Raw genomic sequence first — 26,881 nt, 5'->3', positions numbered from 1 at the left:
TTTTTTTTTTATAACCTTAAACAATACGTTTTGACTATGGTCCTTTGAGTCATACTCCACACTAACCTTATTAAACTTGTCATTGAAGTGCGGATGCTGCGGATCTCGCGTGTGCACGGAGACCCAAACGAGGTTATCGTCAGCGGCGTCCCCGTCGCCGGGCTCGCCCTCGCCGCCCGCCGCGCCCTCTACCGGGGAGCAGGGCGGGGTGGGGCCACATCTGCTATCTTGCTTTTCTCGCAACCGCTGAAATATATTTTTATTATGGAGTAACTAAAATGTTATTTAAATTAAACACTATTTCGATAGAAACGGAACTATTCTTCAACCTTCGAACTAAGGGCTCGGCTTTCAGTTTTAAATAAAAGCAGATTATAGTTTATCCCTATGCCAGTTTTCATCTGGTGCGACTAAGAATTTTTGTGTCAAAGTATAACAATGAATAGATGATTTCTGATTGAATTACAAAATATTACATACATATATATCCTGAGAAACTGATATAGGGTCTAACCTCTTTCTCCGATTTATTATCAGTGACATTAAGTCCCGAGGGCAGCGAGGGGCGACGCACGAAGGGCGGGGCCGGGGGCAGGGCGGGGGCGGCGCTCGCGTGCCAGGAGAAGTCGGGGCAGGACTTGGACACGAACACGGCCTTGGGCGGCATCGGCGGCGAGTGCGACACCATCAGCATGCGGTGCCGAGAGTCAGGGTCCTTCGTCAGGTCCTCCATCGTGATCGAGTACAGCGACACCTGGCGGTACATCGTACGAGGTTAACTTAATTTTTTTATAAAATGGCAAAATAAAACAACAACAAAAACTGTTGTAAAAAAAAAGGAAATAATTGGGTTGTCCTCAATTGTTTAAGCTTAAGTTTGATATGAAAAAAAAGTTATTTTTAATTTCAAAATTCAAGAAACTTTTCCAACCCTTTAAAGAAATTGCATTAGCTCACTATTTTACAAATATTCAAAATGGTTCATCGTTTATTCTGACCTGTAGCGTGGTCTCGTGGGGGTGTAAGTGCGAGTGCTTCAGCGAGAATTCCCTGAAGGTGAGCGCCACGAGGCTGCGCTCGCCGGCGCCCAGGTCGGCGCGCAACTCCACCGTAAAGTTGGGCAACTCAAACGTCACTGTTAAAAGAATGCTTTTTTATGACGAAAAAAAGTTTTCATAGCATGTTTCCTGTCTTTAAATAATATTCATCTAAAGTCTATGTGCAGATTTATACTGACATTGACGTATAAATTTATTACGTTCATCAATGAATCGTATTAGGAAGGTTGAAAAGATCGAAAATGTACAAGAAATAAGAAAGCAATAGCACAAAGTGGCGTTGGCAACAACAGACCGATAGTGGAGGTGTGCGTGGGCGCGGGCGGCGGCGCGGGCGCGGGGGGCGGCACGGCCAGCACGGCGGCGCGCACCGCCGGGTCCAGCCGCAGCGTCGGCACCGCGCCCTCCGCCAGCGTGCTCGTCTGTACACACGACGATTATTTCAACTTATGTTACTGTTGATTTTGATGGTTTCATTATTGGCTGATGATGCTTAAAACCAAACTTAAATAGTCTAGCGGAATTATTACACAGTTGTTGTACAGTTATTCAACGTTAGAATAATTAGCTACTAGGCGGTTCTGAACAAACAGCCCAGCGTAGCAAGTTGCATTCAAAAAAATCTTAGATAAGCATAGATTATTCTATTAATTTGTGTATCTACAATTGAAGCATATTAACGGCTCAAATATAACACGCTATGAAATAATTTGTGCACTGTCCAAGTGACTAGCGACCTGATCAGCAAGCGGGTCGTCTTGCGGCGGGTGCGCGGGGGGGTGCGCGGGCGGGTGCGCGGGCGCGTCTCCGGCGACCCAGCGCACAGTTTCCAGCAGCTGCTCGTACTGCTCGCGGCTCGCCGTCACGTGCAGCCCGCCCACTACTTTGCCCTCCACTTGGCACTGGGACAGTACATAATAAATTCACCAACCAAAAAATAAATTAAATAGCGCACCTTAACTATCATTATTATACGCAAATGTATTATTATGGCAACAATTTGTACGCTTATGTATAGACACAATTTTAGATCAGATTTTAATTTTTTTATTTGTAACGGTATATAAAATCATTACTTAATAGAAACTGGACCGACTTAGCTAATCTTTTTCAAAGGGAAACATCCAATTCATTCCAAAAATTACAAAATAGGAGTTTAAAGTCTACAAGTTCCGTTTAGTATAGCCTAGCGCTGTCCACGAGTGGGGCGTTATACACCGGTACCTGCGGCTGCTGATCGGCATCCTGCAGCGCGACGGCGAGGTGCAGCGCGGTGTCGTGCAGCACGGGCCGCCCGCCCGCCACGTCGTACAGCGCCTGCATGCTCAGCGGCTGCTGCGCCTGCCGCTGCTGCTGCTGCAGCCGCTCCGATACGTCCAGCTGGTGGTGCAATAAATACCATTAGGGATAATAATGGAGGAAAGATACAAAATTAAAAGGAGAAATGATGAAAGAGTTAATAGTGTCAGTGAAAAAAAATAAGGCACTACAGTCTTTTCTCTCTTTTGAATCTAAATTTGATGGGTAATGCTACTTCAATTGTCCATACTATATATTTACTATATTAGTATACTCTATATTTATATAATATATAATTATTTAGCGTGAGGTGAGCGTATACTGACGGAGACGAGGCAGATGTCGCGCACGCGCACGCGGTAGAGCGAGCGGGCGGGCGCGCCGGGCCGGTTGGCGAGGCTCATGCGGCCCAGGTGCGCCACGAACACGCTGGCGCTGTGCGCCGCGCACGGCACCACCACCACCGGCGACTCCAGCTCCACGCTCACGCTGCGCAACGACAAACAGTCACCAATGCAGCTGGACTCTGGACTACACTCCACCTAACTACACCTACCTACCTTATTGTTATCTACTTTATTGAATTACTGCATGCATACAATGCCTGGATATGTGGTTAGAAATAATAATAATTTATTCAAATCTACTTCTTACAATCAATAGAGTTCTCTTAATGGTTTTTAGTATATATAATAGTGACTTTAGATTTAATTTATGAATCATTATCATCAATACAAAATTGGATTTTTTATTTAAATTAATACCTAAATAAGTAACTGAGAAATTAATATTATGCAGAAAAAATCATAAAATTTAATATACCTGAGGATCAATTGGTGAGGATCTCTATCAGGCTCATCTAAGGAGTTGCCCAAGCTCGTGGTGCGCCGCCGCGGGGACACGCCTTCCGTGGACTGCGATAGTTTAGGATTCGCGTACAGACTGTCCGTCCTGAATTAAAACAAAATCGACGTCACCGATTACTGATAATATAGTTGATAGGCCATATGATACTTTCACGTAAAGGTTAATAAATTATTCGTTATTCTATCTGACAGATTAATATATCAGAAAGCTGTGAAAATTCTTGTTTATCTAGATATGCCATACAAGCGATCAAAAGTGGGATCACTGCACCATGTGTTTGTGAGACAAAACTTAAAACGAAAGTGATACCTGGGATGCACCAAGCCAATGGCCATGTCGGCGGCGGCGGCGCGAATGGACCGTGCGAGGTTCGCCAAGTACTGCTTGAACTCCGTGAGGCAGCTCTGCAGCTCCCGCAGCAGCGGCCCGGAATGCGTGTACCACACGCTAGCTACTTGCACCTGCACGTTCACTTCCACCACTACAATTGCACATTACGTGGTAAATATTACAATTTGCATTAGTATATTTATTTATACACAACTAAACGCATATTTTGATGTATGAGTAAATTGTTTATTAACTATGATTATACTATTTCAATTTTAGGATCCTAAATACAAATTCAAGTTTAACACATGTACCTACCGGGCATTTCATCGTCGTTAGGTGGTTGTACATTCCTCGATATAGTAAAGAATAACGCCTTTTCATCACTCGTTTGCGTATCTGGCGGCCTCGGGGCCAGTGGGGCTAATGGAGCCAGTGGGGCCAGCGGGGCAGGAGGGGTACGGCCCGCCGATAGGATGCGCGAGTGCAGGCCGGCATTCTCGGATACTGACACCACTTGCACCCCGCCCAGGGAGCCGCTCACTTCAACGCTCGAACCGTCTGTTTTCATAATGTAGTTTTCAAGTCCAATTAGACTTACAAATTTGTTTGCAAGCTTTAATTAGCAACAACTGAATGCTATTGTTCGAAAGAACTTATTTGAAAAGATAATGAAGTATAAAAATAAGGGTAATTTTAAATTAATTAAAATTTTTCACGTTTTTTAAAAAGTCAAAATCGTTAGATTTTTAATAACATTATTACGTAGCATTATGTAAAATATTGTCATGACACAGTTGTAATTTAGTCAAGTAGATACAACAATTATTGAATGCAAATATGACAGTGAAGTGTAACGCACTGAGCGTGGCCTGTATGCGCGCGTCGCCGAGCGTGGCGGTGGCGATCTTGTTGGCGACGAGCGCGCCCTCGCGCACGCCCGCGCGCAGCAGCAGCACGCCCAGCCGGTGGAAGTCGAACGTGATCTCCGCCCGCACGCCCGCCTGCCGGCGTGCACCGAGTGTTATATGAACTGAATCACGTACAATTTGCATTCATCAAAAACATTCCATTCAAACCAGACAACGAACGAGGCTTTATAAATAACACACCATTGAATATAAAAATGGAAACTTGACACAAAAATTGTCGACACTTGAAAAATGTTCTGTGTGATGTGCCAAAAAAAATCACAGTTTTTCGAGTAAAATAACTCTCAATGAATGTAAATATCTAACTTCACATAGTAAGTTTGTCACCTTGGGCTCGTCCCCGGCGTCCCCGGCGTCCCCCGCGTCCCCCGTGTCCCCCGCGGCGGGGGGCGCGAGCGGCGAGCGGTGCGCGGGCGGCGGGGCGCCCCCGCCCGCCACGCGGTGCGCGAACCCGATCAGCTCCACTATCGTCTCTTGGTTCGCTGCGACGTGAAACATATGCTATAGGACAACTGTTCCTAGAATATAACCTAACAAAGTACCCAGGGGTAATAATAAATGTACGTCGTAATAGTTAGGCGTTAATACATGTTACAATCTTATTAGTTACTTCATATTTTTTATAAAAAGGACAAAGAATATAATATATTCAAGATTTTAGAAACATATATCTAAAAATTCAACAGACAAGCTTAATGTGAAACACAATTACAAACTGGCGCGAGTATTGACAAAAAGACAAATTATATAAAAACGATCCAAACTATGTTAACGTGTCACCTATAACATCCAAATTGTTGAAGAGAATATTAGCAATCCTCAATTCTTCAGAAGTTCCATCGCCTTTAACTATACACAGTTCAACTGCAATGAGCGCTTCAGAATCCACGAGCCCAGGCGTGCCCCAGGCGGCCCCGTCTGAGCCCCAACCGCTGCCCCACCCCGTGCCGTAGCCGCGTGGCCCCGTGACCCCAGCGGTCCCGTAGCTAGAGTTCATGCTGGCTCCCGCCATCCAACTTGGAGATGGACTTGTTCGTCCAGCGTCAGGAATGTCTACAGGAATAGTTAACTTAACATAAAATCAGCCGCAACAATATCTGTGGAATGAATATTCGCTTTTGCAACGTCTGATTTATAATATAATATAGTATATAGCAGCGGTGGCTCAGTGGTGAGGACCTCGGATTTCACAAACCGATAAGTCGGGATTGAGACCAGGCTAGGTGCAGGAAATGAATGATTTTTCAATTTATCTGCATATGTGGTAACATCACCACGGCTCGAAACGGTGAAGGAAAACATCGTGAGGAAACCGGCATTTCCGAGAATTATAAAGTTCGAAGACGTGTGACATCTGCCAACCCACACTTGGCCAGCGTGGTGGATTATGGTCTGAACCCTCATAGGAGGCCTGTGTCCCAGCTGTGGGAACATATATGGGCTGATAAATGAATGAACGTATGATTTTAACATTTTTTTATTGGATGGATGAATAAATAAATTATAAAAATAAATGCATTTGTTTCTTTTTTGAAAGTGTTTTGTTTGTCATTATTTTCGTTATTTTTTATGTTATTATATGTTTTATGTCTGTTATTATTCCCCTTTAAATATATCAATTAGTTCGCGTATAAAGCACATGATGTATATATAGAGTCTCACAAGTGTTGTGCAGCGAGTGCAGCGCCTGGTGCAGGTCGCGCGGCGAGGGCGCGGGCGGGGGCGCGCGCGACGAGGGCGACGCGGGCGACGTGGGCGACGTGGGCTCCGACCCGCGGATGCTGCCCGACGTCGTGTCCATGCTGCAAACGGCACCGGAAACAATCATATGTATGTTGTCAAGCGGCGACACAGCGGCCTAACGTCTATCTATAAATAAGAGAACAGACTAGGCACACACCCCACGTGCTTGTGGCTGGCCACGAGCAGCTCGAAGTCCGGGCCGTAGGTCTGCAGCGCGTCCACCAGCAGCAGCGAGTGCACGGAGAGCGACAGCGAGGTGTCGCACGGCCGCGCGCTCACCGCCGCGCGCACGCCGCACACCTGCACCTCCGCGATGCTGCGCCCGCGCGACTGCACCTGGGGGGGAGGCGGGACGTAGATAAATAAAACTAAATAATCCTACAATATTAAATACAATTTAGTCTAGAATATTATACCTCTACAGAAAGCTGATCTATTGCAAACTGCAACAAGAGCAGTGTGGCATTGTTGTGCGTAGAGAACTCTGACTGTTCTGTTTCCGAGCTGATACTGCTATCTTCCTCTTCTTCGTCGTCTTCTAAGCCGTCTTCGTTCGGAGATCTGGTGAAAAATTATTTGCATGATGTTCACTTCCATGTGCCTATGTGTATGTGTGTTTAGAACTAGGTTTAACGAGTCATCATATTTTAAATCTGGCAGTTTATATAAGTGTACAGGTGTTATTATGAAGTAAATGTCAATTAACACAATAAACAAAACAGCGAGTTAAATTCTGGACACAGCCACACAGCCTTGAAAAAGACGGCGCATAAGGCAAGTTTGCGTGGGTGCGTGCGTGCGTGTGTGCGTGCGTGTGTGCGTGCGTGCGTGCTCGGGTGTGCGGAGCACTCACGGGTGCGGCACGTGCGGCGCGGGCGCGGGGCGGCGCGCGGTGTGCGCGGCGAGCACGCTGCGCAGCGCGGCCAGTTTGTGCTCGGAGAGGTGCGCCACGAGCGCGGGCAGCGAGCCGCACAGCGCCGCCGTCGGGTACTGCGGGTCGCTCGTCTGCACCACGCGCCGCTCCGCCTGCGGACGCGCATGCCTGGTTACTGCACTGCGTCACTCCCCACACACTTGGATTAAAACTATGATTATACTCATATTTCGTACAGATTACTTAGCTTTAGTAACCGAATCAATAGATGGATAGGATATTAAAAAAAAGAGTAATTAAATTAATTTTTTATTAAATAATTACTTGTAATGAGATGCTGAATCGGTCGAGAAGATGCAGCGCCGAAGTAGCCTTGGTGTGTGCGTATTTCCAGTTGTCACGCGCGCGCCCCACAAGCAGCTGTAGGTCACTCAGCTCTATCTTGTATCTGTTACGAATTTTAAAAAGATGAAATTTTGAAATTCTTATTTTCCTGATTTAATCAAAGAGTTGCTCGTAACAGTATACAAGCAGGTGCGGAGCGTACCGGTCGTAGAGGCTGGTGTGCAGGTGCGCGGGGTCGAGCGGGCGCGGCGCGGGCGCAGCGCCGGGCGCGTCGGGCGCGTCGGGCGGCGAGCCCGGCGACAGCAGGCTGCCCGGCGGCGTCGAGCACGGCGTCATGAACGTCTCTGCGCACGAGCACACACACTACACCAACTGACTACCATATGGATGATTAGGGAACGTGATATTTTGTTAGAAATATAAAACATTGGTCAGCCCTGTTGTGTTCCTCAGAACCTACGCAATAATTACCGGTACTTACGCGGCACAGCCCCGATTAATTTATATAACTAGATATAAAAATAGTGTGTTCAACTGTAAATCAACTTTTTCAACCGTTTTCCAAAAAAGAGGAGGTTGAGAAATTTTGAAAGAATAGAAAAAGCATTTCAATGCTATAAAACTAAAAATTAAAAGAGGAGGTTCTCAATTCTACTGTTTTTTTTTTTTTGCATTTGATACCAAAAAACTTACGTATGTATGAACTTTGATAATAATTTTTAGAAACCTAGTTTTCTGTGCTTTAATTTAATAGCAACACAATTGCAACCATCCCCACCTTCATCGTCATCCACTGATAGCGGCTTGGGCTCCTCCTCCTCCACCAAATTGGCGTTGGCGAGCCGCAACCTGCCGAAATCCACCACCAGCACGGAAGCGTCTCGATCACACAGATCCTCCACGAACAAGATCTGCGGCGCTGATATGTCCAATTCCACTTGCCAGGCTCGACGATCATTCTAAAATTGGAAAGAAAATATAGAATTAATTGTTATTTTATTCTGATTTGTATCATCTTTTCGCAACTGCAAAGGTTTTACTGGAGTGTGAATGTTTTAATTAAAGATCGAAAATGTCGCCAAGGTACCGGCGTGCGGCGCGCGCGCAGCAGCCGCTCGTAGTGCGTGCGCAGCGTGGCGCGCGTGTGGTCGCGCACGTGCGCGATGGCGCGGCCCGGCCCCGCGCCGCCCGCCGCCGCCCAGCGCTGCGCCCAGCGCACCGCCTCCACGCACCACACCACCTCCACCGAGCGGGACTTCACGCGCAGCCTGCGCAGTCACAACACGATATAAGTCTCACCACTTTAAAAACATTTATCTAGTCCCCTATCGAAAGAAAACCCACCTATGGTCACAGTTGAGTCCAAGGGGCCGTTTCTCATACGTGAACTGGAACAGCGGCTCGTCGTCGGGCGGCGCGGGCGCAGGCGCGGCGGGCACGGTTGGCGCCTGCTGCGTGCGCCACCACGTCGCCGCGCTCGCCGCTGGGTTCATCGCGCTCAGCCCTTCGCGGATCATGCCCTGAGGTGATTGTCAATTTGATGATCAAATTGATGATATACGGCCAATATACACTATTATATATTTTTTTTATTAATAAAATATTATTTCACAAATTCTACGAAATGACCTATATTCTATTTAAATAGACCTCTTGATTATATAATTAGTATTATCCTAAAAAATATTTAAATTAATTTATCTAAAAAACAAAGGTAACGATTATGATAACATAGATAAAGCCGCAGGTACCTGGGGGGCGACGAGCACTGGAAAGAGCGTGCGCGGGTTGATCCGGTCGCGCAGGCACACGGCGCCCAGCGACGCGTGCAGCGAGTGCGCGCCGGCGCGCGGCCGCGACTCCACGCGCACGCGCACCGCGCTGAACTGCAGCTCCACACCCCCCCCACCCGCACCCGCACCCTCGCCCCCCTCGCCGCTCACGGTACTGAAATATCATTTTTTTTCAGTTACATCCGACTCTAAAGACTACATTATCAATTTCACTTTTTTATACGTTTTCAATTCATTCAAAACAATGACTAATCTATACATAATTATATTATGAATTATTTGAGATGTATATGTGTATGTCAAATTTAATTAATTTAAGAGTTTTACATTTGTCTATTAAATAAAATAAAGAAAATTGTAAAAGTATTAATGAAAACACTTCTATAGGAAATAATAAAAGAACACACCCATCTTCGCCCTCAGTGCACAGATCAAAAGAGCCGGTGTTCAAGGTGAACTCGAAGAGACCGAAGAGCGCGTCTCTCCTTAGCAAAGTATTATCATCCAGGGAATCCGCTATAACATCCAAGATCTCATGTTCCAATCTCGCGGGGGCGGGATCCGAGTTGCTGGCGGGGTCCGGGGGATTGGCGGCGGGGTCGGGCGCGGGGTCCGAAGGCGTCGCGTACCAGCCCCACCACTGGGGAAACCACCGCACCAGCACCGACCGACCTGAACTAGTTTGTTCTGGCACTGTGGCCGTTACTGGGACTTTGCGTATCGCCACCTGTGTTTTTAAATAAGAAGTAAATGTATGTCATCATTAGAAGTAATTTAATTAAAAATGTGGAATAATACAAAAGAAATCGTTACCCCTGTAAAAGTAACATTTAGTTATACATGTTAACAAAAAAATATATAAGCTACCTCTCTACACAGTTTAAGCACGGACAGCGGGTTGGCCCATTCAAAGTCGTCTTTGGCTTGTTTGTCCTCTGGTGGCAGCGTGGCGGCCGGGTTGCACAGGATGCTGAGACAGATCTCCACGTAACGCCGCGTCTTGCGCGCTTGCTCCAGACACGTTTCCCATGTTGGCTTTGGGTCCATCCCTAAAATATTTAGACACTTAGAAATCAGTCAACTTTCTTTCGATTTTACTCAATAGACCAAAAATAATGAGTATTACTTGGATTTTACCACGAAAACTACGTGTTTATTTTTTAATTTGTAAGGTAATTTGTTTTATTAGGGGAGAATAGTTTTAATAAATTAATAAAAAAAATGTACGACCTATGACCATAATTCATTCCATAGAAATAATGTTGGAATGCATAGTATTTAAATGTATGTAATATATAGTATATCTCACACGTGTGGTGCGGCAGGTGCGCCCGCAGCGCGTAGAGCCACCAGAGGCGCGCGTGCGCCGCGAGCGGCACGAGCGGGCGGGACGCGCGCGCCTCGCGCAGCCGCGCCACGCGCTCCAGCCCGCGCGCGCACCCGCACATCTCGCCGTACTGCCGCTGCGCACGCGCCACACACACACACACGCGCTTCGTATTATCTCATGCGTATCATCAGCAAACATCATACGAATTTACATGTGCGAATGCAAATATAAATAAATACCAAAAAAAATATTTAAAAATGAACATAAACCAAAAAACAAAATAAAAAGTACAATTTTACTTTTTAAAACATTCATTGTGAACTGCAGATACTGAATTGGACAAGTTTAGAAATTTGTCTTTAAAAAACTATAATTGTAATATCTTGTAAAAGTTGCCGAATACAGGCTTGAATGGAACAGTATATAATACCGATGTGAGTCGCAGCAGCACGGCGTCGAGCGTGAGGTGGCAGGCGAGGCGGGGCCGCGCGCGGTCGCGCAGCGGCGCCTCGCAGCGCTCGCGCCGCACGCGCGCCGACCCGCCCGCCGGCCGCACCACGAACTGGTGCGCGCCCACCCACGTGCTGCGCATGCGCTCCTGCAACCGACCACACCCCAAAGTTTGTCAAACATTATTCCACTACTAATACGTTAAATTTATTAATGTCTGTAAACATAATGTATAGCATAATAAATAAATAAAGGAATGTACAGAACTATTCTTAAATCGACTAACGGTAAGCTCAGTCAGCGTGCAGTCCGCCATCATAGCGGCGACCGGCATGGGGTCCCAGTAGACCGCCAGGTTGACGAGCTCGAGCAGCTTGAAGGAGCAGGGGTCGTCGAGCGGCGTGAAGCCGCGGCGCCAGCCCGCGTCGCACGACTCGGCCGCCAGCGCCTCGGCCGCGAGCCCGCACGCGAACGCGCGCCCGCCGCACGTCAACGCGTCCTCGTAACGGATGTGCACGTCGTTTATTTTCAACTGGAAATTAGTTTGGCTGCTGTAATTACGAAGGCTCTAAAATCTAGCTAAACTGTATCCTACTAAAGAAAATATGAGCAACATGATAAGCTATTCTTTTTCAAACATTTTTATTTGCCAGGTATACAAAACGACAAATCGGAATTAAGTTTTAATAAAATAAATAAGTACCACAGTAACATAAACAACAAATCATTTTCATACAGTTATCTGTAAGCCCAAAATTACCTGTAGATTTTCTACAATATTGGCAAGTAAGCCAGTCCCGTAGTTGAGCCATGATGAGTAGGATGTAGCGTAGTAACCCGCGTCACTGGCCTCGTGTTCAGCTCGCCACTGGGCTTCTAGCGCATCAAGGATTGAGACCTTTCGCTCATGTGCTATTGTAGCTTCCACAGCACCATCCCACTGAAATACAATTTAAGATAAATTTGTAATCATTATTTTTGACAAAGCATTTTAAGGCGTCACATGTAAAGAAAAAAACAGCTTCGAATCACGTCTCTTTATCGATTTTTTTTCTCTTTTTTATTTAACTATTTAATTTTATATTTACATGAAAAATGAAAGATGTATGCCATCCTACTATGTTTGTGAAACAAATCCATATCTTCCCCTCATCTACACTTTTTACATGTTTAAAAGTGAAGTCCTGTGTCCCCAAGTTGGGTATGGGGCAGATAATATTCATCTGTTTCATTGATCCATTTTCTTTATGGACAAGTAGGTGATCAGCCTTCTGTGTCCTGCCAGACCGAAATTTTTTTGTGACTTATTTTGTTGACCGTGATTCAAACCCAGGACCCCTCACTTCTATGCTCAGCGTTAACCACTGTACCAAGGAGGCGGTCAAACAATTTTGTTTACATTTCATTTAATAATTTTATACTAAGAAAATAAATGTGATCAATTGATAGTGATATTTCTCAAAACAGAGAATTTTTATTATTTTCACATGATAAGAAGTAACATATCAAAATCAATAAACACCTCAGTGTCAAATTCTACAAATTGTTCCATTTCTTTTCTAATTTTAGAACAAAAATGTAAACATTGATATGTCACAGTCATCAGTCATAATAAAATCCTTTCAGATAATCTAATCTCTGTGACAAAGGTGAAGGTTACTTATTTATCACATTGTTACAAAATTATTTAATTTTTATCATATCATATTAGAAGAAAAAGAAGAATAACAGTGACATAAATACCTTCATTTACATTTGATTTCCCTTTTAAAACATGATAATATCAGAATAGGCAAAAGGTAAAATCATATATATCATTCCTAGAAACGTGGGACACAGTTACAGTTAACAAGTATTTGAAAACAAGAGCATTAGTATCTACTATACTAAATTACATTGACACTAATTGAATTACCAAAGTATATGCAAGTATTTTGTTTTTCAAATATTAAAAACCAATTATAGATAATAATTTGGCACAAACATATTCTAAGACTGATCATATGTTGATTTGATTTCTTTATTTATGGACCGTTTTAAATAAATGTCTATCTACTTAAGTCCATGATGTAGTAAGGATTACACATTTCATGACACAGCTTATTTCTCTAATCACATATGCATCATCAATATTGGCAGTTATATCATCCATACCAGCACATCTATCCATCTAAATTATGTTAAAATTTTGGAACACATCCAATATGACATTCAACTAACCTCATCTAGATTAACAGGAGCAGCAACTAGGTAAAGTTTCTCAATAGCAATAAGCCACGGCACTGATCGGATTTGACGGACTGGCACTTGGAGCTGCACCTTCCCAATGAAGCCAGCTTTGATCTCCACTGGTAATCCCAAATGCCGTAATGCATCTTTCTTTAGTGGAAGATTTTCTAGTTCAACCTTACCTAGAACATCAATAAAGCAATAATTTTTTATGCCTTCAACACATAACATTTTCAATGCGGCCTAATTTAAACATTCGTCTGATTATTTGTGAAAAGAACGAAAATTATGCTTAAAACTGGTATGGAAACATGTACTTCCTGTTTGTGTTGAAAGGTTTGTTTACATTTTTTCAACTTACCAGAAAGAAGTGCTACACTGAGCTGATCGGTATTTAAATTTTCCACATATTTTCCAAGATAATTGTTTAACACCCAAGCCACTAAACCTTCCAACATTGTGCATTGTTAAATTTCCAATAGCACTTTCATAAAAATATGATCACTATCCCAAGATTACAATGAACTAGTAAAGACTAGACATCTATACTTCAAATTATACAGATATAGACAATGGGAATATAATAAAACCGCTAATAATATTATACGCAAATATTAATTCCGGACTTGTACATGTAATATTTTGGAAACATTTTTATTATTTCATAGATGACAAATTGTCAAATCACATATGAACAGAATGACATAATCCATTGAATATTGAAAGCTGAAAGTTGAATGATAGGAAAATTATCCCAATTTACGTACATAGTAATTTTCTTTATATTAACTCTATCAATTTACAAACAGAGAATATGCATTTAATTCGAATAAGGGTTACATATTTTTTATGGTGAATATAGTTCTTTCTTAATTAAGCTCCCGTAAGTAGGTTTCATTTTAATTATTATAAAGTTGCTGCTATTTTAATACAATAAAAATGTTGACGTATATTTTTCCCAATTTATTGCATTTCAGGGGCTGGCGTTAAAATGATTTGCTTATGCCGTGTGAACGATGGGTTTTGTACGGACTTATGTTTTCACAAAAGAACAACAGGAATTTGCGTAGTGTGCACCCGCTGTTAGCGTCTAATGTCAATTGTCATATGTCTTATGTCAGTTTTGCTTTCAATCAAAAGTCAAATATATCAGTCAGCGTCGCGGAATTTGTTTCAGAATAAATGATTAATGTAAAATAAGTATTTTCAAAATGAAATCTGTAAAAATAATTAAACGAATAAGTGGGTCGTCTTATCTTAGTTTTAACACTGGTACTCAAAATAATATCTTCAAACCACAAATCCGATACAGTTACAGTGCTACAGTGGGGTGTTTGAACTCTAAAAGTTACTATCCTTTAGCTATAAATGTACGAAACTTAGGATTAGGACCCACCTCTAAGGATTTCGAGGACCCACCCCAGCTATCGGGTCCTCTTACAAAAGCGCACGCGACTGAACTGGTATTACATTTAAAAGAGGAAGAAAGAAAAATACTATTTAACGCCCTACAAGAATACGAATCAAATAGAATAAAAGAAGAATTCGAAGGTAATTTGTTTAACCGATAAAAGAAAATGTAGGTAAAATCTCAACTAATAATTAAAGCATGTTGTAGATAAGTTAGCTGGCCAGAGATGGAGAACGAAGCTGGGGAGACCTAGTAAAGTTCCAACCCTTGGAGATGTGGATCCTACGGGAACTTACTGCCCTGTTCCTGAGGATTGGCTTAAGAAAAAATATGGTATGTATTTACCACTTCTTATTATACATGGCTTACGGAATTTGCTTACTGATGATGTCATAGAGTATATCCATAAATAGCAGCATGACTTATACAGTCTTAATTCTAAACTTATGTTTTAGAGTATTAATGTAATCAAACTTTTCAGCTGCTACTGTGCCAAAACCTACAACCAAGGAACTGTTGCATTGTAAGTTTGAACTTTAAATAATCTTAATCATTATATATTTATTTCAAAAGATATTAAATCAACTCTTATACATCTAGTTTTTTACAACAGAGATTCCAACCGTCTTTTCTTTTATTAATTATAAGGATTTTTTGTAATTTTCTTTCAGTATCACTTGCAAATTCAATACCATTCATAGGATTTGGATTTCTGGATAATTTCATCATGATAATTGCTGTGAGTATATTGTTTATCAATACATAATTTGATTTCATCATTATTCCTCCTTCTATTTTTAATGCTAATGTAACTCTATTTGTGTGTCTGTCTGTCTTTCTGTCTCTTTTTCGTGTCTAAGCCACTGAATTAACATTGACATGATAAATCAGACAGAAACAAGAAAAAAAAGTAAATAATATAAATTGGCATCTTATGTATACTCAATAAGTATTAATATTAACAAAAAAAGTTATTATCAAGTGATAACAGCATCTACAATTACATCAAAGCTAAATAAACATCATTTGATAATGTTGATAACAATGTATGTGACTAAATTCTTTTGAGTAAAGTAAATTTGATATACTATTTGAGTTATGTATTTGGCTAAGATTGTGCTAATGATTATAGTTAATTAAGTGGTATTTAGTAGAAGAATGTATAAATATATATTAATAATGGCAATGTTGAATAGCTTGAATACATGTTTCTTCATTCACTTAGCTTTACCCTCAGCATATATACACTAATATATGTATGAGCATCAGTTGTTATAAAGTTTGTTTGCTTGAACATGCTAATCTCAGGAACTTCAGGGCAGGTTTGGATGAAATTTGGTACAAAGATATTTTGAGATCTGAGAAAGGATGTATAGTTTTTAATTCCCAAGAGAATAGAAACTTTGTTGGGAAAACGGAATGTCTATCTTTTCCTTTAACAAGTGGGCAAGCTTAAGATGTTAAAAGTACCAGATATTAAACTAAAATTTCTTTCATGTGTTTATTTTGAATATTGTGGTCGGCTAATGGAGAGATTTATCATCTATTATCCTGGTAATTTATAGTTTGATTTTAAAATTTTCTAACAATTACTCTTTAATCTGTGGAACTTCTCATTAACAAAAACATTAATTAACATGCAACTGTTTTATATTTATACTTTCTGTTAATAACAAATGCCGCATTCGATTTGCAGGGCGATCGCATAGAGAGCAGCATGAGCGCGTACATAACGCTGTCGACGATGGCGGCGGCGGCGCTCGGCAACACGTTCAGCGACGTGATCGGCATCGGCTCCTCGTACTACGTGGAGCGCGCCGCCGCGCTGCTCGGCCTCGGCGCGCCCGCGCTGTCCCCCGTGCAGCTCGACATGCCCGTCAGCCGCCGCTTCGCCAACGTGGTGAGTGCCGCCCGCTCGAAACCAAAAAACTTTAGTTCAAGAATTCAAGCTACATATGCAATGTGATTGAAAATAAAGAATTTTATCATTTTTATTGAAAAATATCTTAATTTAAATGAATCAACAATAATATTTTTAATCTATTACAGGGTCGCGTTTTGGGCATCACACTGGGTTGTTTTCTGGGAATGACTCCATTACTCTTTAAGGACGACGAGAAAAAACCTGAGACTTAATACTTCATATCACCTTCGACTGAATAGTCTTAGCGGAAAATTTATTCTTCTCACTGTGATTAGAACCAAACCTGCACTGAATTTCTAAGTATAAGAAGTCCTATTTCAAAGGATAGTGCTATAAAATCTATTTTTATTAGTACGATAGTACAGCTTATATAACTAAATATTCATATTAAGGTTTATTATACGGAATTTCAGGATTTGTGAATTTATTCCTAATGAAAAAATAAATGTGCATTAATCAAAAATATTTGTTCAATATAATATTTCTCATTATTTTTTAATATAGCATTATATTTGTTTTTCTATTAAAATGATGGAATACTAAATACTCAATATTACATTATTATGTAATGTTCCTTAGCGACACGAAATATAAATGCTTCCGATAAATCGAATTACTTTATGTATAGATTTAATAACGATATATTTATTAATAATATGACTTATAAACGATATATTTTTCGCTATGAAATACTGTTTAACTATATGCCGCTTTGCTCTTCATCTGTGTCTATACAGTGTTGGCGAGTATTTATTCTAAATGACCCCAAAGTTGCGTGGCGTACACTAATATCTCGTACCTAACCATAAATATTAAGAAAAAGGTAGCTTTGTTAACAAAATGTACAACATTAATGCATTTAAAACTGCACTTCTTTTGGGCTTACTGGCCCATGAGTGAGGTTTTTAACAATTTACTTAAGTGTATAATTTTTTAATTCCATATAGCCTTAAATAGGCCTAATAAACGATACTTGCCAATTCTCTCTAAATTCTAGACGGCACAATTTAATATAATTTTCATACGTATCGTAATTGTCCTTAGGTACGTAGCGACTAGTCAGGGTTGTACGAATATTATAAGCACCATATTTATAGAATTAAGCAATATGTAGTGAAGTACGCTCTACGGCCGCTTAATTGTTTGTATGTATATGTAAATACTAATTTTATTTACTAATCGTGTATTAACTGTAATTATACGTTACAATTACAAATTTTATTATTTAGAATAGAAGTTTATTAAATGTTGTAAATATAATGTTTTTTTTTTGCCTTCCCTATTCATTAATCTACTTCTACATTTGCCTAGTTCTGAGATAGCTCTACTGTGGTTTAGTTCTAGACAGCAGATGGCTCAGAGCCTCAAATCGCTGGACATGTAATAAATATATTTTTATTGCTAAAACTTTGGGTACGGCAGTAAACAAATTCAAAAATTAAATTGTACATTCTTAAGCTAGGTGTCCGTATTCTATCTTAGGTTAGTTTGGGCGGAAGGAGCGTTGTCATGAGACATAATAACGATTAATGGTTAAACTGATCGAGTATTAGTAGGAAGTTATGCATTTTTCCTTACTACTAATTAGTAACTGCGGAAAATAAATGTTCAACGTTCGGTGAATGGGTTCGTCATATCCTTTTCCTTACTCTTTTCAGTCCTTTCCTTAATTCGAAGTCAATCCAAAAACCCAAGCTATTTGTAGAGGAGTATTGTGTGCAATCTGCCTTACGCTTCTCCGACTGTTCGTTGGTGGTGGTATCGCTTACCATCAGCCGACTAACCAGTTCCACCACCACGTTCGCCACGGCTTTGCTGTGTTACATATTCTAATGGTTAAAAAAATTTTAACTCAGTCTAGTAGTTTTGAGTTTATCCATTATTTATTATTTTAAACAAACAAATTCTTCCTCTTTATAAAATTAGTGTAGATTAAATAAAACAAAACTTTTCAATACTCATTTATTCAATGATATTGGAATATTTAATAAATATGTGCGAAGCTTTAAATACAAGTAAAAAACTGTACGATATGTAATGCTTATGAGCGGACTACGTGACAAAACTCAATTCTGATAATACATGTATCACGACTTTTAACACATAATGGCTAATAAATGTTTGAAAACATCTTCAAACTTCTAATTGCAGGTATGTACTAAAAATTTCCTCAACTTTTGTTCACCTAGAAGATATTGAAATAGTGTACCTTCCGAATTTTATTATGCTTTTATCTTATCTCATATTTTTGTCTATTGGAGCAACACTATTAAAATCCAATTGCGATCCCTATATAATTAATTGACGAAACAATTACAACATTAATGGCTGGGTGGGATAGAATAAAGCGATTCGTTCTGGAGACGTCTTACATTTTTCTAGCAGTCATATTCCTAAGTATACACAATATTGTTATCAGAAAACAGATAATAATTTGTCTTTTGCAAGTCTTAATATCGAACAAATTTACAAAAACTTTAAATTATATTATTATTGCACAAGATACAACATTAAATATACTAAAATTATTGGACCTTAGGACAAGCGCATTTATTATTTTATAACAATAAAGTATGAAAAGACTAGTTCGCGTTCGACAATATACAATAGCGTAACTCGGGTGACTCGCTTGCATGCAAACATTCGAACAACGCGTGTAGGAAAAAACATTTGTAAATCCACACACTTGTAGGTTTGCGTATTCATACAGATGCGAGTGAGCGGCATTACTGAAGCGACGCCAGGCCACCGCAATTTCAGCAAATGCTTCATTAATGCTCGGAATGGTATGGAATATCCTAATTTAATTGCGCTAAGTTATATTTTTACATAACACATTTCAATATCACGAGAAGAAAATCAAAGTTGTTGCAAAACAAAAGCGAAAACGCACCATCAAGGACGAGCCACGAGGGATTTTATAATTAATTCGAACAATTAACATACATCGCGAGCTTTACAGCGATAACTAATGATAAATGAAGTTTGAGGCTGGCCTAAAGTGGGATTGCCCATCTGAATTCTCAGATTCTCGTCAGATTCTCTATCCATAATCTGATTCTCAGTAGCATGTACAACACATATTTTAATTTTTTATAATAATCAGAAATCTTCTATTTTTAGGCCAGAATTGTTTCTTATGACATTTATTTTATGTATAAATAACAATAATTAATGAAAAAAGGAAATATTGGTTTCATCCTTTAGTAATCGAATGAAACATACACAGTAATAAAAGCATAAACAGGAACAATTTTGTTAATTAATCTTTTGAATCAAAATATGTATGGAACATGGTGATACCGTAAGATATTCCGGTCTTTCTGATAATTATATGAATTCAGATTACGAACCCTTCAAGCCATTCCGGGTGTATGTGGACTGCGTAAGATGCCACAGTTGTATGAGGATTTTCTATAACTGCAACATGGCTACGTAAGGTAGTAAGTCTTCTTAGACATGAAAATGACCTTCTTATAAAACATATAAAAACTATTGTTACATTTTGCAGAACTTGTCTAGCACGAATTATACAGATTTTCTTTTGCTGAATGTAATAAATACTTAATACTGAATACATAGATGCCTTTAAAATTGGAATACATTAAATTATAGCTAATATTAGCAACAATAGGGACAATTTTTCGAATCGTTTAAGTATTTAAAACATACTATCAGTTATGTATTATAACTATTATCTGCTATACTATTTGCTGTTTTACTATATAAAGTAAATATTGTATAGACAAAATCTCACTAAAGTTGTACTTGGATACATTTGAAGCTATATATTCAAAATTATGCGCAAATGATTAAATGTCATAAATAATCTTCTGCTATGCAGGTAAATAATGTCAATTATACGTGTAGAAAGAGCGATGTATAAAATAACGTGAATTTAAGATATTCCGCTGTTTCAATTATGTTTATTTTTACTTTTGAATTTTAATGTTACCATATAAGATCTACATAGAAATGTAGAAAAAAAATTAAATTTGAGTTTTTTTTACAATTGACAACCAAAACATATGCATTCCGTGTTATTTTACACACAACTTCCAACACTATGCTATGTTTAAATCTAAATGCTTTTTTATAAAACAGCCCTCTACTCTACTATTGCTTGTATGATACACAAAAATATATTCTAAACGATAATGAACACGTATGATAATCGAAAAGCAAATAATTACACTAAATAAAATTGCGTGTATTAAACAATAACATAAAATGGTCCTCTGATACCATATGATGAAAAAAAAAAGGCGTTATACAAGTTTGATACGTATACAAGTGGTATAAAATTGTAGATTAAACGAAATGGTTTACAAATTTAAATACAAATATTTGTAATACAAAATATTATGTGGTTAAAACTTGACTTTCACTGCGGAAACTTTTATGATGATCAGATCTAATTACGGTATCTCAGTTTCATAAAATGATGTATAATATTATAAATGAAACTCATTCCTTTTATAACGTTGTATAACTTGTAAAAATCAAGTCGCCAGTGACTGTTGACCCTAAATAATTGCAATTATTATAAAAAATATAATAAAAGAAAACTATACAAAGTGAATACCAAATAATGTACAAGGAATATAGCAAAAGTTCCAGGAACTTAAATTTTGAGATCATATTTTTGTGCTTGCGTTCAATACAATGTTGTCATGCAGTGATGCTTATCAATAACATAATCATATATTTACAAAAAACCATACAACCAGCGACGCGTGCGGATTGGAATGAACCGACGTTTCTTCTGCTTTTTTATTTGCAATAAAATATTTATATTTCAAAAACCTTATGTGTAAAATAAATTAAAGTACATTATTTTTATTTAAAGTTTAGTAACAAGTGACACTAAATTAAATGAATAAGTTACTCACTCAATATTAACATGTTATATTGCTATGAAATATAACATTCACCAGGTTGTGCCCTAATGTCATGGATATAGCACACATATCTATACTTTTAATAGACTTAACAGTGATTTATCACAGTACAGAATCTCAGTGTGACAATTATTTTAGGCAATACATTCAGGTTCCTTGTTCCCACTATCTTTAATATAAACAAATTCACAACATTTTATCTATTACGGAATATAACGTGATTCGATTCATTCCAATTGCATAAACTTAACAATAATTTTGTACAAAAACATAACTCAGGTTACATCACAACAGCGCAGATATCGTTCATCACTTAGTATTCGAACCGAATATTCGTATAAACCACTACTCGTAAGTCGTTATATATATCGGTTATAATATAATGTTCGAGAACCGGGAGTGCTCGCCAACGGTCGTCTTGTGGGAGTCGGGCAGATGGCGCCACCGCCGCACGCTTCATATCCAATACCGACGTTCAATCACTTCTTCCCTGTAGCTGATGGCACTTATTTTCATATCGCGCTATACCATCTCGTTTGGAAATCAATAAAGAGTTTGGGTCGAAGCATTCAACCTTCATTCCTCCGGCGACATGTTTGTCGCCAGTCAATTGATTTATCTTGATTGAACAGTAGGAGTGGTTTCGGATGCGCGGGAGGGCGGTGCGGAGGGGAGGCGCTAGACGTCGCGGTCCGTCCGGTCGGTGCGGTCGGCGCGGTCGGCGCGGTCGGCGCGGTCGGTGCGCTCGTCGGCGTCGGCGGGCGTGGTGGTGGCGTTGCGCTCGAGCTGCGCGAGCAGCGTGCTGGCGGCGCGCGCGGAGGCGCGGCCCCAGGGCGCGGGGTGCGCGCGCGCCGCGTACCCGCCCTCCTCGAACCCGCTGCGCAGCCCCAGGATGATGCTCAGTGCCGACGCGTCCTGCCCGTGGCACCCCGAGTAGCGGTACTGCGGCTTCTTGTCGAACCGGCACCCGTCCGACTGCGCGCCTGCAAACGACGATCATCATTTCTTATTTCATCTTAAAGATTTATAAATTCCTATTTTTTTAATTGGTAATGATGTTAGTAAACCTTTCCAAAAACAAATAATTGTAGCATTTGAGCGAAATTTGTTTACATTTTTAAATATAAATCTAATTAGAATATAAACAAAACATTGTGTTCTCCTAGAAAACTCGAAATTTGAAAACAATGGATAATAAAATTCAGTCAACAAATAATAAAATGTCTAATAACGAATATAAAAGGAGTGCAACAGACCGACAGGCATGATGCAATCGCTGGTGAGCGCGCACTGCACCCAGGGGCGCATGACGTCGGCGAGGCGCGGGCGCGCCGCCAGCACGAGCCGCGACGTGTCCAGCATCTGCACGAACAGGAAGTCGTCCACGTCCGCGTGGAAGTACGTGAACATGTGCGGGTGCGTCAGCGACGTCACGGCGGCGCGCCGCGGCCACGCGACCACGCCCAGCGGCCCCGCGGCCTCCCCGCTCCCCGACCCCGGCGCCGCCCCCTCGCCGGCCGCGCGCCGCCACACGTCCGCGAGCGCGGCGGCCGTGCCGCGCCAACGCTGCGTCGTCTCGCAATATATTACCCCACCCACGCGGCTCAGTGCGTGCTATAAATAATAACATAAATGGATTGTTTATCCATAAAAATATCAATAAATGATTACCCAAACCCATTTCTTACTGCAAAAAATATAGCAATGCTAGACAATTACTCTATGTAATCACACGTAATGAGACGGTCAATTATGACTTGTCACTTGTGACGCAATTTAATAACATGTTTTTATTAAATGCATATGGTATATTTTACTATATACACAAACATAATTTATTTGGCTATCATTGACATATTGGAGTTGCACCTAGTGACAATATTTAATATATATACTCACAAGATGAGTGTCATTATTCATGTTAATCATCATTGTAACAATGTAAGACTCCCATAGAGGTCGGTTACAAAGGTTAATTGTAGCTGACTCACGACATTTTCTCTAAATAAAACTTGTCACATAACTTCCTTATTAATTTTTACTAGATTTAGACAAAAACAATTTGCTAATCGATTATATTTGGTTGAACCGAAATCCATTGCAAAATTTTTATTTAAATATACACATTATACTATTCCAAAAAATCATAGTTCACACAGACATTGTGACAGGCAACCATATATATATATATATATATATATATATATATATATTTAATGAATGGATGACTTACACTAAGTAACTAAACAAATAGTTTGTATGTATTTCATGCAGTATTTCTTACTAACTGGATTTCCAAAACTTAATACTACATAAGTAACTTGAGTATCAAATGTCTATTGTCAACCTTCTGCAGAAAGAAAACATATATATAACAACCGAGTGCCTTTTCCAGTAACATTTAACATGAACATTATCAAACAGGAGAGGGGTTATCATCACCACATTTTTCCTTTTATTTAATCTCACCTGTATGATGAGGGGTCGGAAGGCTGTGATGCTCTCATCAGCAACATGAGAGGGAAACATGCTGAGATCGAAGTCCATCACTGCACATTTTGAAGAATTACAGTAGTTTGATACCTGAAATATAAAAGTAATGCTACAACAACAGAATCAATTAAAGAGTAAAAAGGAAGAAATTTTGTTTATTCCTGGCAATCTTAATGAGAATAATAAAGTAGACTCATAAATAACTGAATTGATCTGATGATAATAAGGGTATAAATTTTCAATTAAATCTGTACATAAAGTGGGTCAAAATAGAGTGAAATGAGTCAGCCATATACAAATAAAGGTCAAGTTAATATAGGCATATTAATAAAAAAGAAAGCATTTTAGTTAATACTATCTCCCAAAATTATAATTTAGAAACTATAAGCTTGTAATAATATTAAAAGCAAGTTCTGATGAATAATACAAGTAGCAGGACATAGTTTACAATTTCAGTATATGTTCATGTTTGCAAAGGTGAGCCCACTTCAAAGCCATTGTATAACTTCAGATAATGTGATAAGATATGGATCTCAAAGTAACTACCCATATAAGCCAACTCAAGTGCATGATGAGAAATAAATGGATAAACTATCTGTATTTATCATGTACTTGCTAGTCAAGGGTCCAAGCTGGAAAGTTACACATATAAAAACTTTTGCAAAAATTTAATATTTTATACAATCAAAATACATATACCAGACAAAGACTATAAATAATCTAACAATATTTAACTCTTATAAAGCATTAAAATAATGATATAGCAGACATAAAACTTACCACATTCAAAGAGTATGGTTTGAGGCCAATATTATAGACAAGTATAGTGTATGGCAACTTCTGCACTGCCCGTATAAATGCTACCACGAGAGCATGCTCATCATTCCTAGCGTGTGTCACAATGACAGGCAGTGTGGTGTTCTTCCAAGCCTCCACGTGTCCAGACAGCCCCACCAGCGCTAGGTATCGCTCCTCTTGCACCAGGTGTCTTTCCTCCACATCTCGTAACTGTTCCTGAGGCAAAGATACCTGCTATGTTCAGATTCAGATTAAAATATGTATATTACTTCCAACACTATAATGTCCTTTATTCTTCTATCCTTGTTTGTAAAAAGGTGTTATAATATCATTTGCCTGTAATTTATTTTTAGTTTTATAGCATTGAAATGCTTTATAAATGAGAAATTTTGAAAGAATAGAAAAAATTTATCCCCAGGCCGGATTTGCGTATTTTTGCCATGTCATAGAAACGCCTAGACTCTTGGCCACCCGTGATCCCGCCATAGTAATAGAATTTCTTCTACTCTTTCGGTTTTATGTCCCCAAAAAAAAAATTCTAATTGCCTGTAATTGACAGGAGTAATGTTTATCCTCTTCATCATTAGTTCTTTGAATTAAAATTTTCTTTCATTTGTAATGTCTCTTGAAAAATCAAAAAAGAATATACATATTTCAATTATTATTCTTTCAAAGAAATTCAATATTATTCTTATTCGTCTGTGGCAGGCAATTAAACAAAAGTTAGGAGATATTAGTTATGCTATTACTTATATAAATTAAATGGAGATTACTAAAGTTTTCCTTACAAGTTTCAATAATTTATAGAATATTATTCTCAAAGAAAAAACAAAATATATTTACCTGAAAGTCCTTAATATGTTGATGCGTTTGTGAAACAATATTTTGAAAAGACTGTGGCGGTTGCGAGTGAAATACTATCAGGAATATACTTATCGCGAAAACCGACGTCGAAAACAACAAGAAACTTTTAGTTTTCATCTTGAATGCATTCTTGCTTCTACCCAATGAAACTTTTCTCTCATTATTTAGTTATAACGCGGATAGCATGAACCAACCAAAGGGTTTAGACAGTTCCTTCACATTTTAAAACGATTTCTTTGATCCCCAAACAAATCAATATTTATGACGGAACACCTTACGCCCTAAGAAAAAATTATATAAACATTATATAAAACTTATGCTATCTGAATAGCTGTTGACTTTTATTTTAAATTAAGTTATATACGTTTTTGGGTAAAGTTTTCAGTAAAAATATGCGTTGTAAACGTTAAAATGCTTCACTTCACTAGAAGGCGAAGCGGATTTCTTTATCGCTAGTTTTATATTTTGACATTGAAATAGCTTTTTTTATATTCAATTATGAATTGACATCGACATGCACAGATTAATATTGTACTCACATAATATGGCACCGTTAATTTTAAGTTTTTTATGTAAGTCGGTAGACCTCCACCGCCAACAACGTAAGAATTAAAAGCTATATTGTCATTTTTTTTACAACTTGTTTATCATTTTTACCACATGCGCTTATTACACTACACTTACTGAATTTAGAATGGTATTAAGTATTCAATGAATTAGCATCCTAAATTTAGTAGTTAGGGTGGTTTCCGACACACAGAATCATTTCGATTTGAACCTTATTATAAACACATTTTGAAAGTTTAAATCGCATCTAGGTACATAGAACTTAAATCATTTATATATTTAAACTTGGCTTTAAAAAAAAAAATTGCAGATTTTTTTTTGTCAGCAATCAGCATATCATCTCGTTTGATTAGAGATCTTTCTGCATTAAGAAACTAATGAATTATGAAACTAGTGAAGTGCAATAAGCACAATTTTGTGAGGTATAAAGAATTATTTATCTCATTTAAAACTTGAAGTTAATATGAGGATACTTCTATATAGACATGATTAAAATAAAATAAAATTAAAGCTGTTTATGTTTTTAACAAGACGAAATGTTCTTGTTAAATTTTTTTTAACAAGAACAATATATTAGTAGAGTACTTCTACTACAGACCGGCTACAATGACTTGATCTGTGATAATGTATTATCTTCTCTATGATTAAATGTCACACGCTTCACTTCTCGGTC

The 26,881-nt window shown here is 39.1% G+C and overlaps 3 protein-coding genes across 3 annotated transcripts in view; 1 reads left to right on the top strand and 2 right to left on the bottom strand.

Annotated features, from left to right (window-relative positions):
• Positions 1-13,911, bottom strand: part of LOC119834900 (vacuolar protein sorting-associated protein 13D) — a 32,031-nt gene extending 18,120 nt beyond the window's left edge. The window contains exons 1-31 of the mRNA XM_038359419.1: positions 13,612-13,911; positions 13,242-13,432; positions 11,782-11,961; positions 11,308-11,553; positions 11,002-11,169; positions 10,551-10,704; positions 10,109-10,290; positions 9,649-9,968; positions 9,200-9,395; positions 8,793-8,968; positions 8,536-8,716; positions 8,227-8,407; positions 7,651-7,792; positions 7,428-7,551; positions 7,083-7,255; positions 6,646-6,790; positions 6,387-6,565; positions 6,149-6,288; positions 5,267-5,539; positions 4,814-4,968; positions 4,417-4,558; positions 3,873-4,115; positions 3,534-3,705; positions 3,180-3,308; positions 2,684-2,846; positions 2,283-2,438; positions 1,796-1,960; positions 1,354-1,480; positions 999-1,135; positions 515-754; positions 67-246 (exon numbers count right to left, since the gene is read on the bottom strand). Of these exons, the coding sequence (XP_038215347.1) occupies positions 67-246; positions 515-754; positions 999-1,135; positions 1,354-1,480; positions 1,796-1,960; positions 2,283-2,438; positions 2,684-2,846; positions 3,180-3,308; positions 3,534-3,705; positions 3,873-4,115; positions 4,417-4,558; positions 4,814-4,968; positions 5,267-5,539; positions 6,149-6,288; positions 6,387-6,565; positions 6,646-6,790; positions 7,083-7,255; positions 7,428-7,551; positions 7,651-7,792; positions 8,227-8,407; positions 8,536-8,716; positions 8,793-8,968; positions 9,200-9,395; positions 9,649-9,968; positions 10,109-10,290; positions 10,551-10,704; positions 11,002-11,169; positions 11,308-11,553; positions 11,782-11,961; positions 13,242-13,432; positions 13,612-13,708 (5,457 nt within the window). The 5' untranslated portion in view covers positions 13,709-13,911. The remainder of the gene's footprint in view (positions 1-66; positions 247-514; positions 755-998; positions 1,136-1,353; positions 1,481-1,795; positions 1,961-2,282; positions 2,439-2,683; positions 2,847-3,179; positions 3,309-3,533; positions 3,706-3,872; positions 4,116-4,416; positions 4,559-4,813; positions 4,969-5,266; positions 5,540-6,148; positions 6,289-6,386; positions 6,566-6,645; positions 6,791-7,082; positions 7,256-7,427; positions 7,552-7,650; positions 7,793-8,226; positions 8,408-8,535; positions 8,717-8,792; positions 8,969-9,199; positions 9,396-9,648; positions 9,969-10,108; positions 10,291-10,550; positions 10,705-11,001; positions 11,170-11,307; positions 11,554-11,781; positions 11,962-13,241; positions 13,433-13,611) is intronic.
• A 464-nt stretch (positions 13,912-14,375) lies between these two features.
• LOC119834966 lies at positions 14,376-17,845 on the top strand. The gene is made up of 6 exons (XM_038359534.1): positions 14,376-14,801; positions 14,869-14,994; positions 15,143-15,184; positions 15,333-15,400; positions 16,358-16,561; positions 16,711-17,845. Exons 1-6 carry the CDS (start codon positions 14,462-14,464, stop codon positions 16,795-16,797), a joined length of 867 nt encoding a protein of 288 aa, XP_038215462.1. The 5' UTR covers positions 14,376-14,461; the 3' UTR covers positions 16,798-17,845.
• A 1,037-nt stretch (positions 17,846-18,882) lies between these two features.
• Positions 18,883-26,087, bottom strand: LOC119834961. Its single transcript, XM_038359524.1, has 5 exons — positions 25,621-26,087; positions 24,760-24,993; positions 23,956-24,069; positions 22,743-23,100; positions 18,883-22,469 (listed from the first exon to the last, which is right to left on the bottom strand). Exons 1-5 carry the CDS (start codon positions 25,756-25,758, stop codon positions 22,165-22,167), a joined length of 1,149 nt encoding a protein of 382 aa, XP_038215452.1. The 5' UTR covers positions 25,759-26,087; the 3' UTR covers positions 18,883-22,164.
• Between the last annotated feature and the right edge of the window lie 794 nt (positions 26,088-26,881).

This window comes from Zerene cesonia, chromosome 20, assembly GCF_012273895.1.
Source record: "Zerene cesonia ecotype Mississippi chromosome 20, Zerene_cesonia_1.1, whole genome shotgun sequence".
In the NCBI taxonomy this organism is placed as follows: Eukaryota; Metazoa; Arthropoda; class Insecta; order Lepidoptera; family Pieridae; genus Zerene; species Zerene cesonia.
This window is presented reverse-complemented; position numbering and strand designations above follow the sequence as displayed.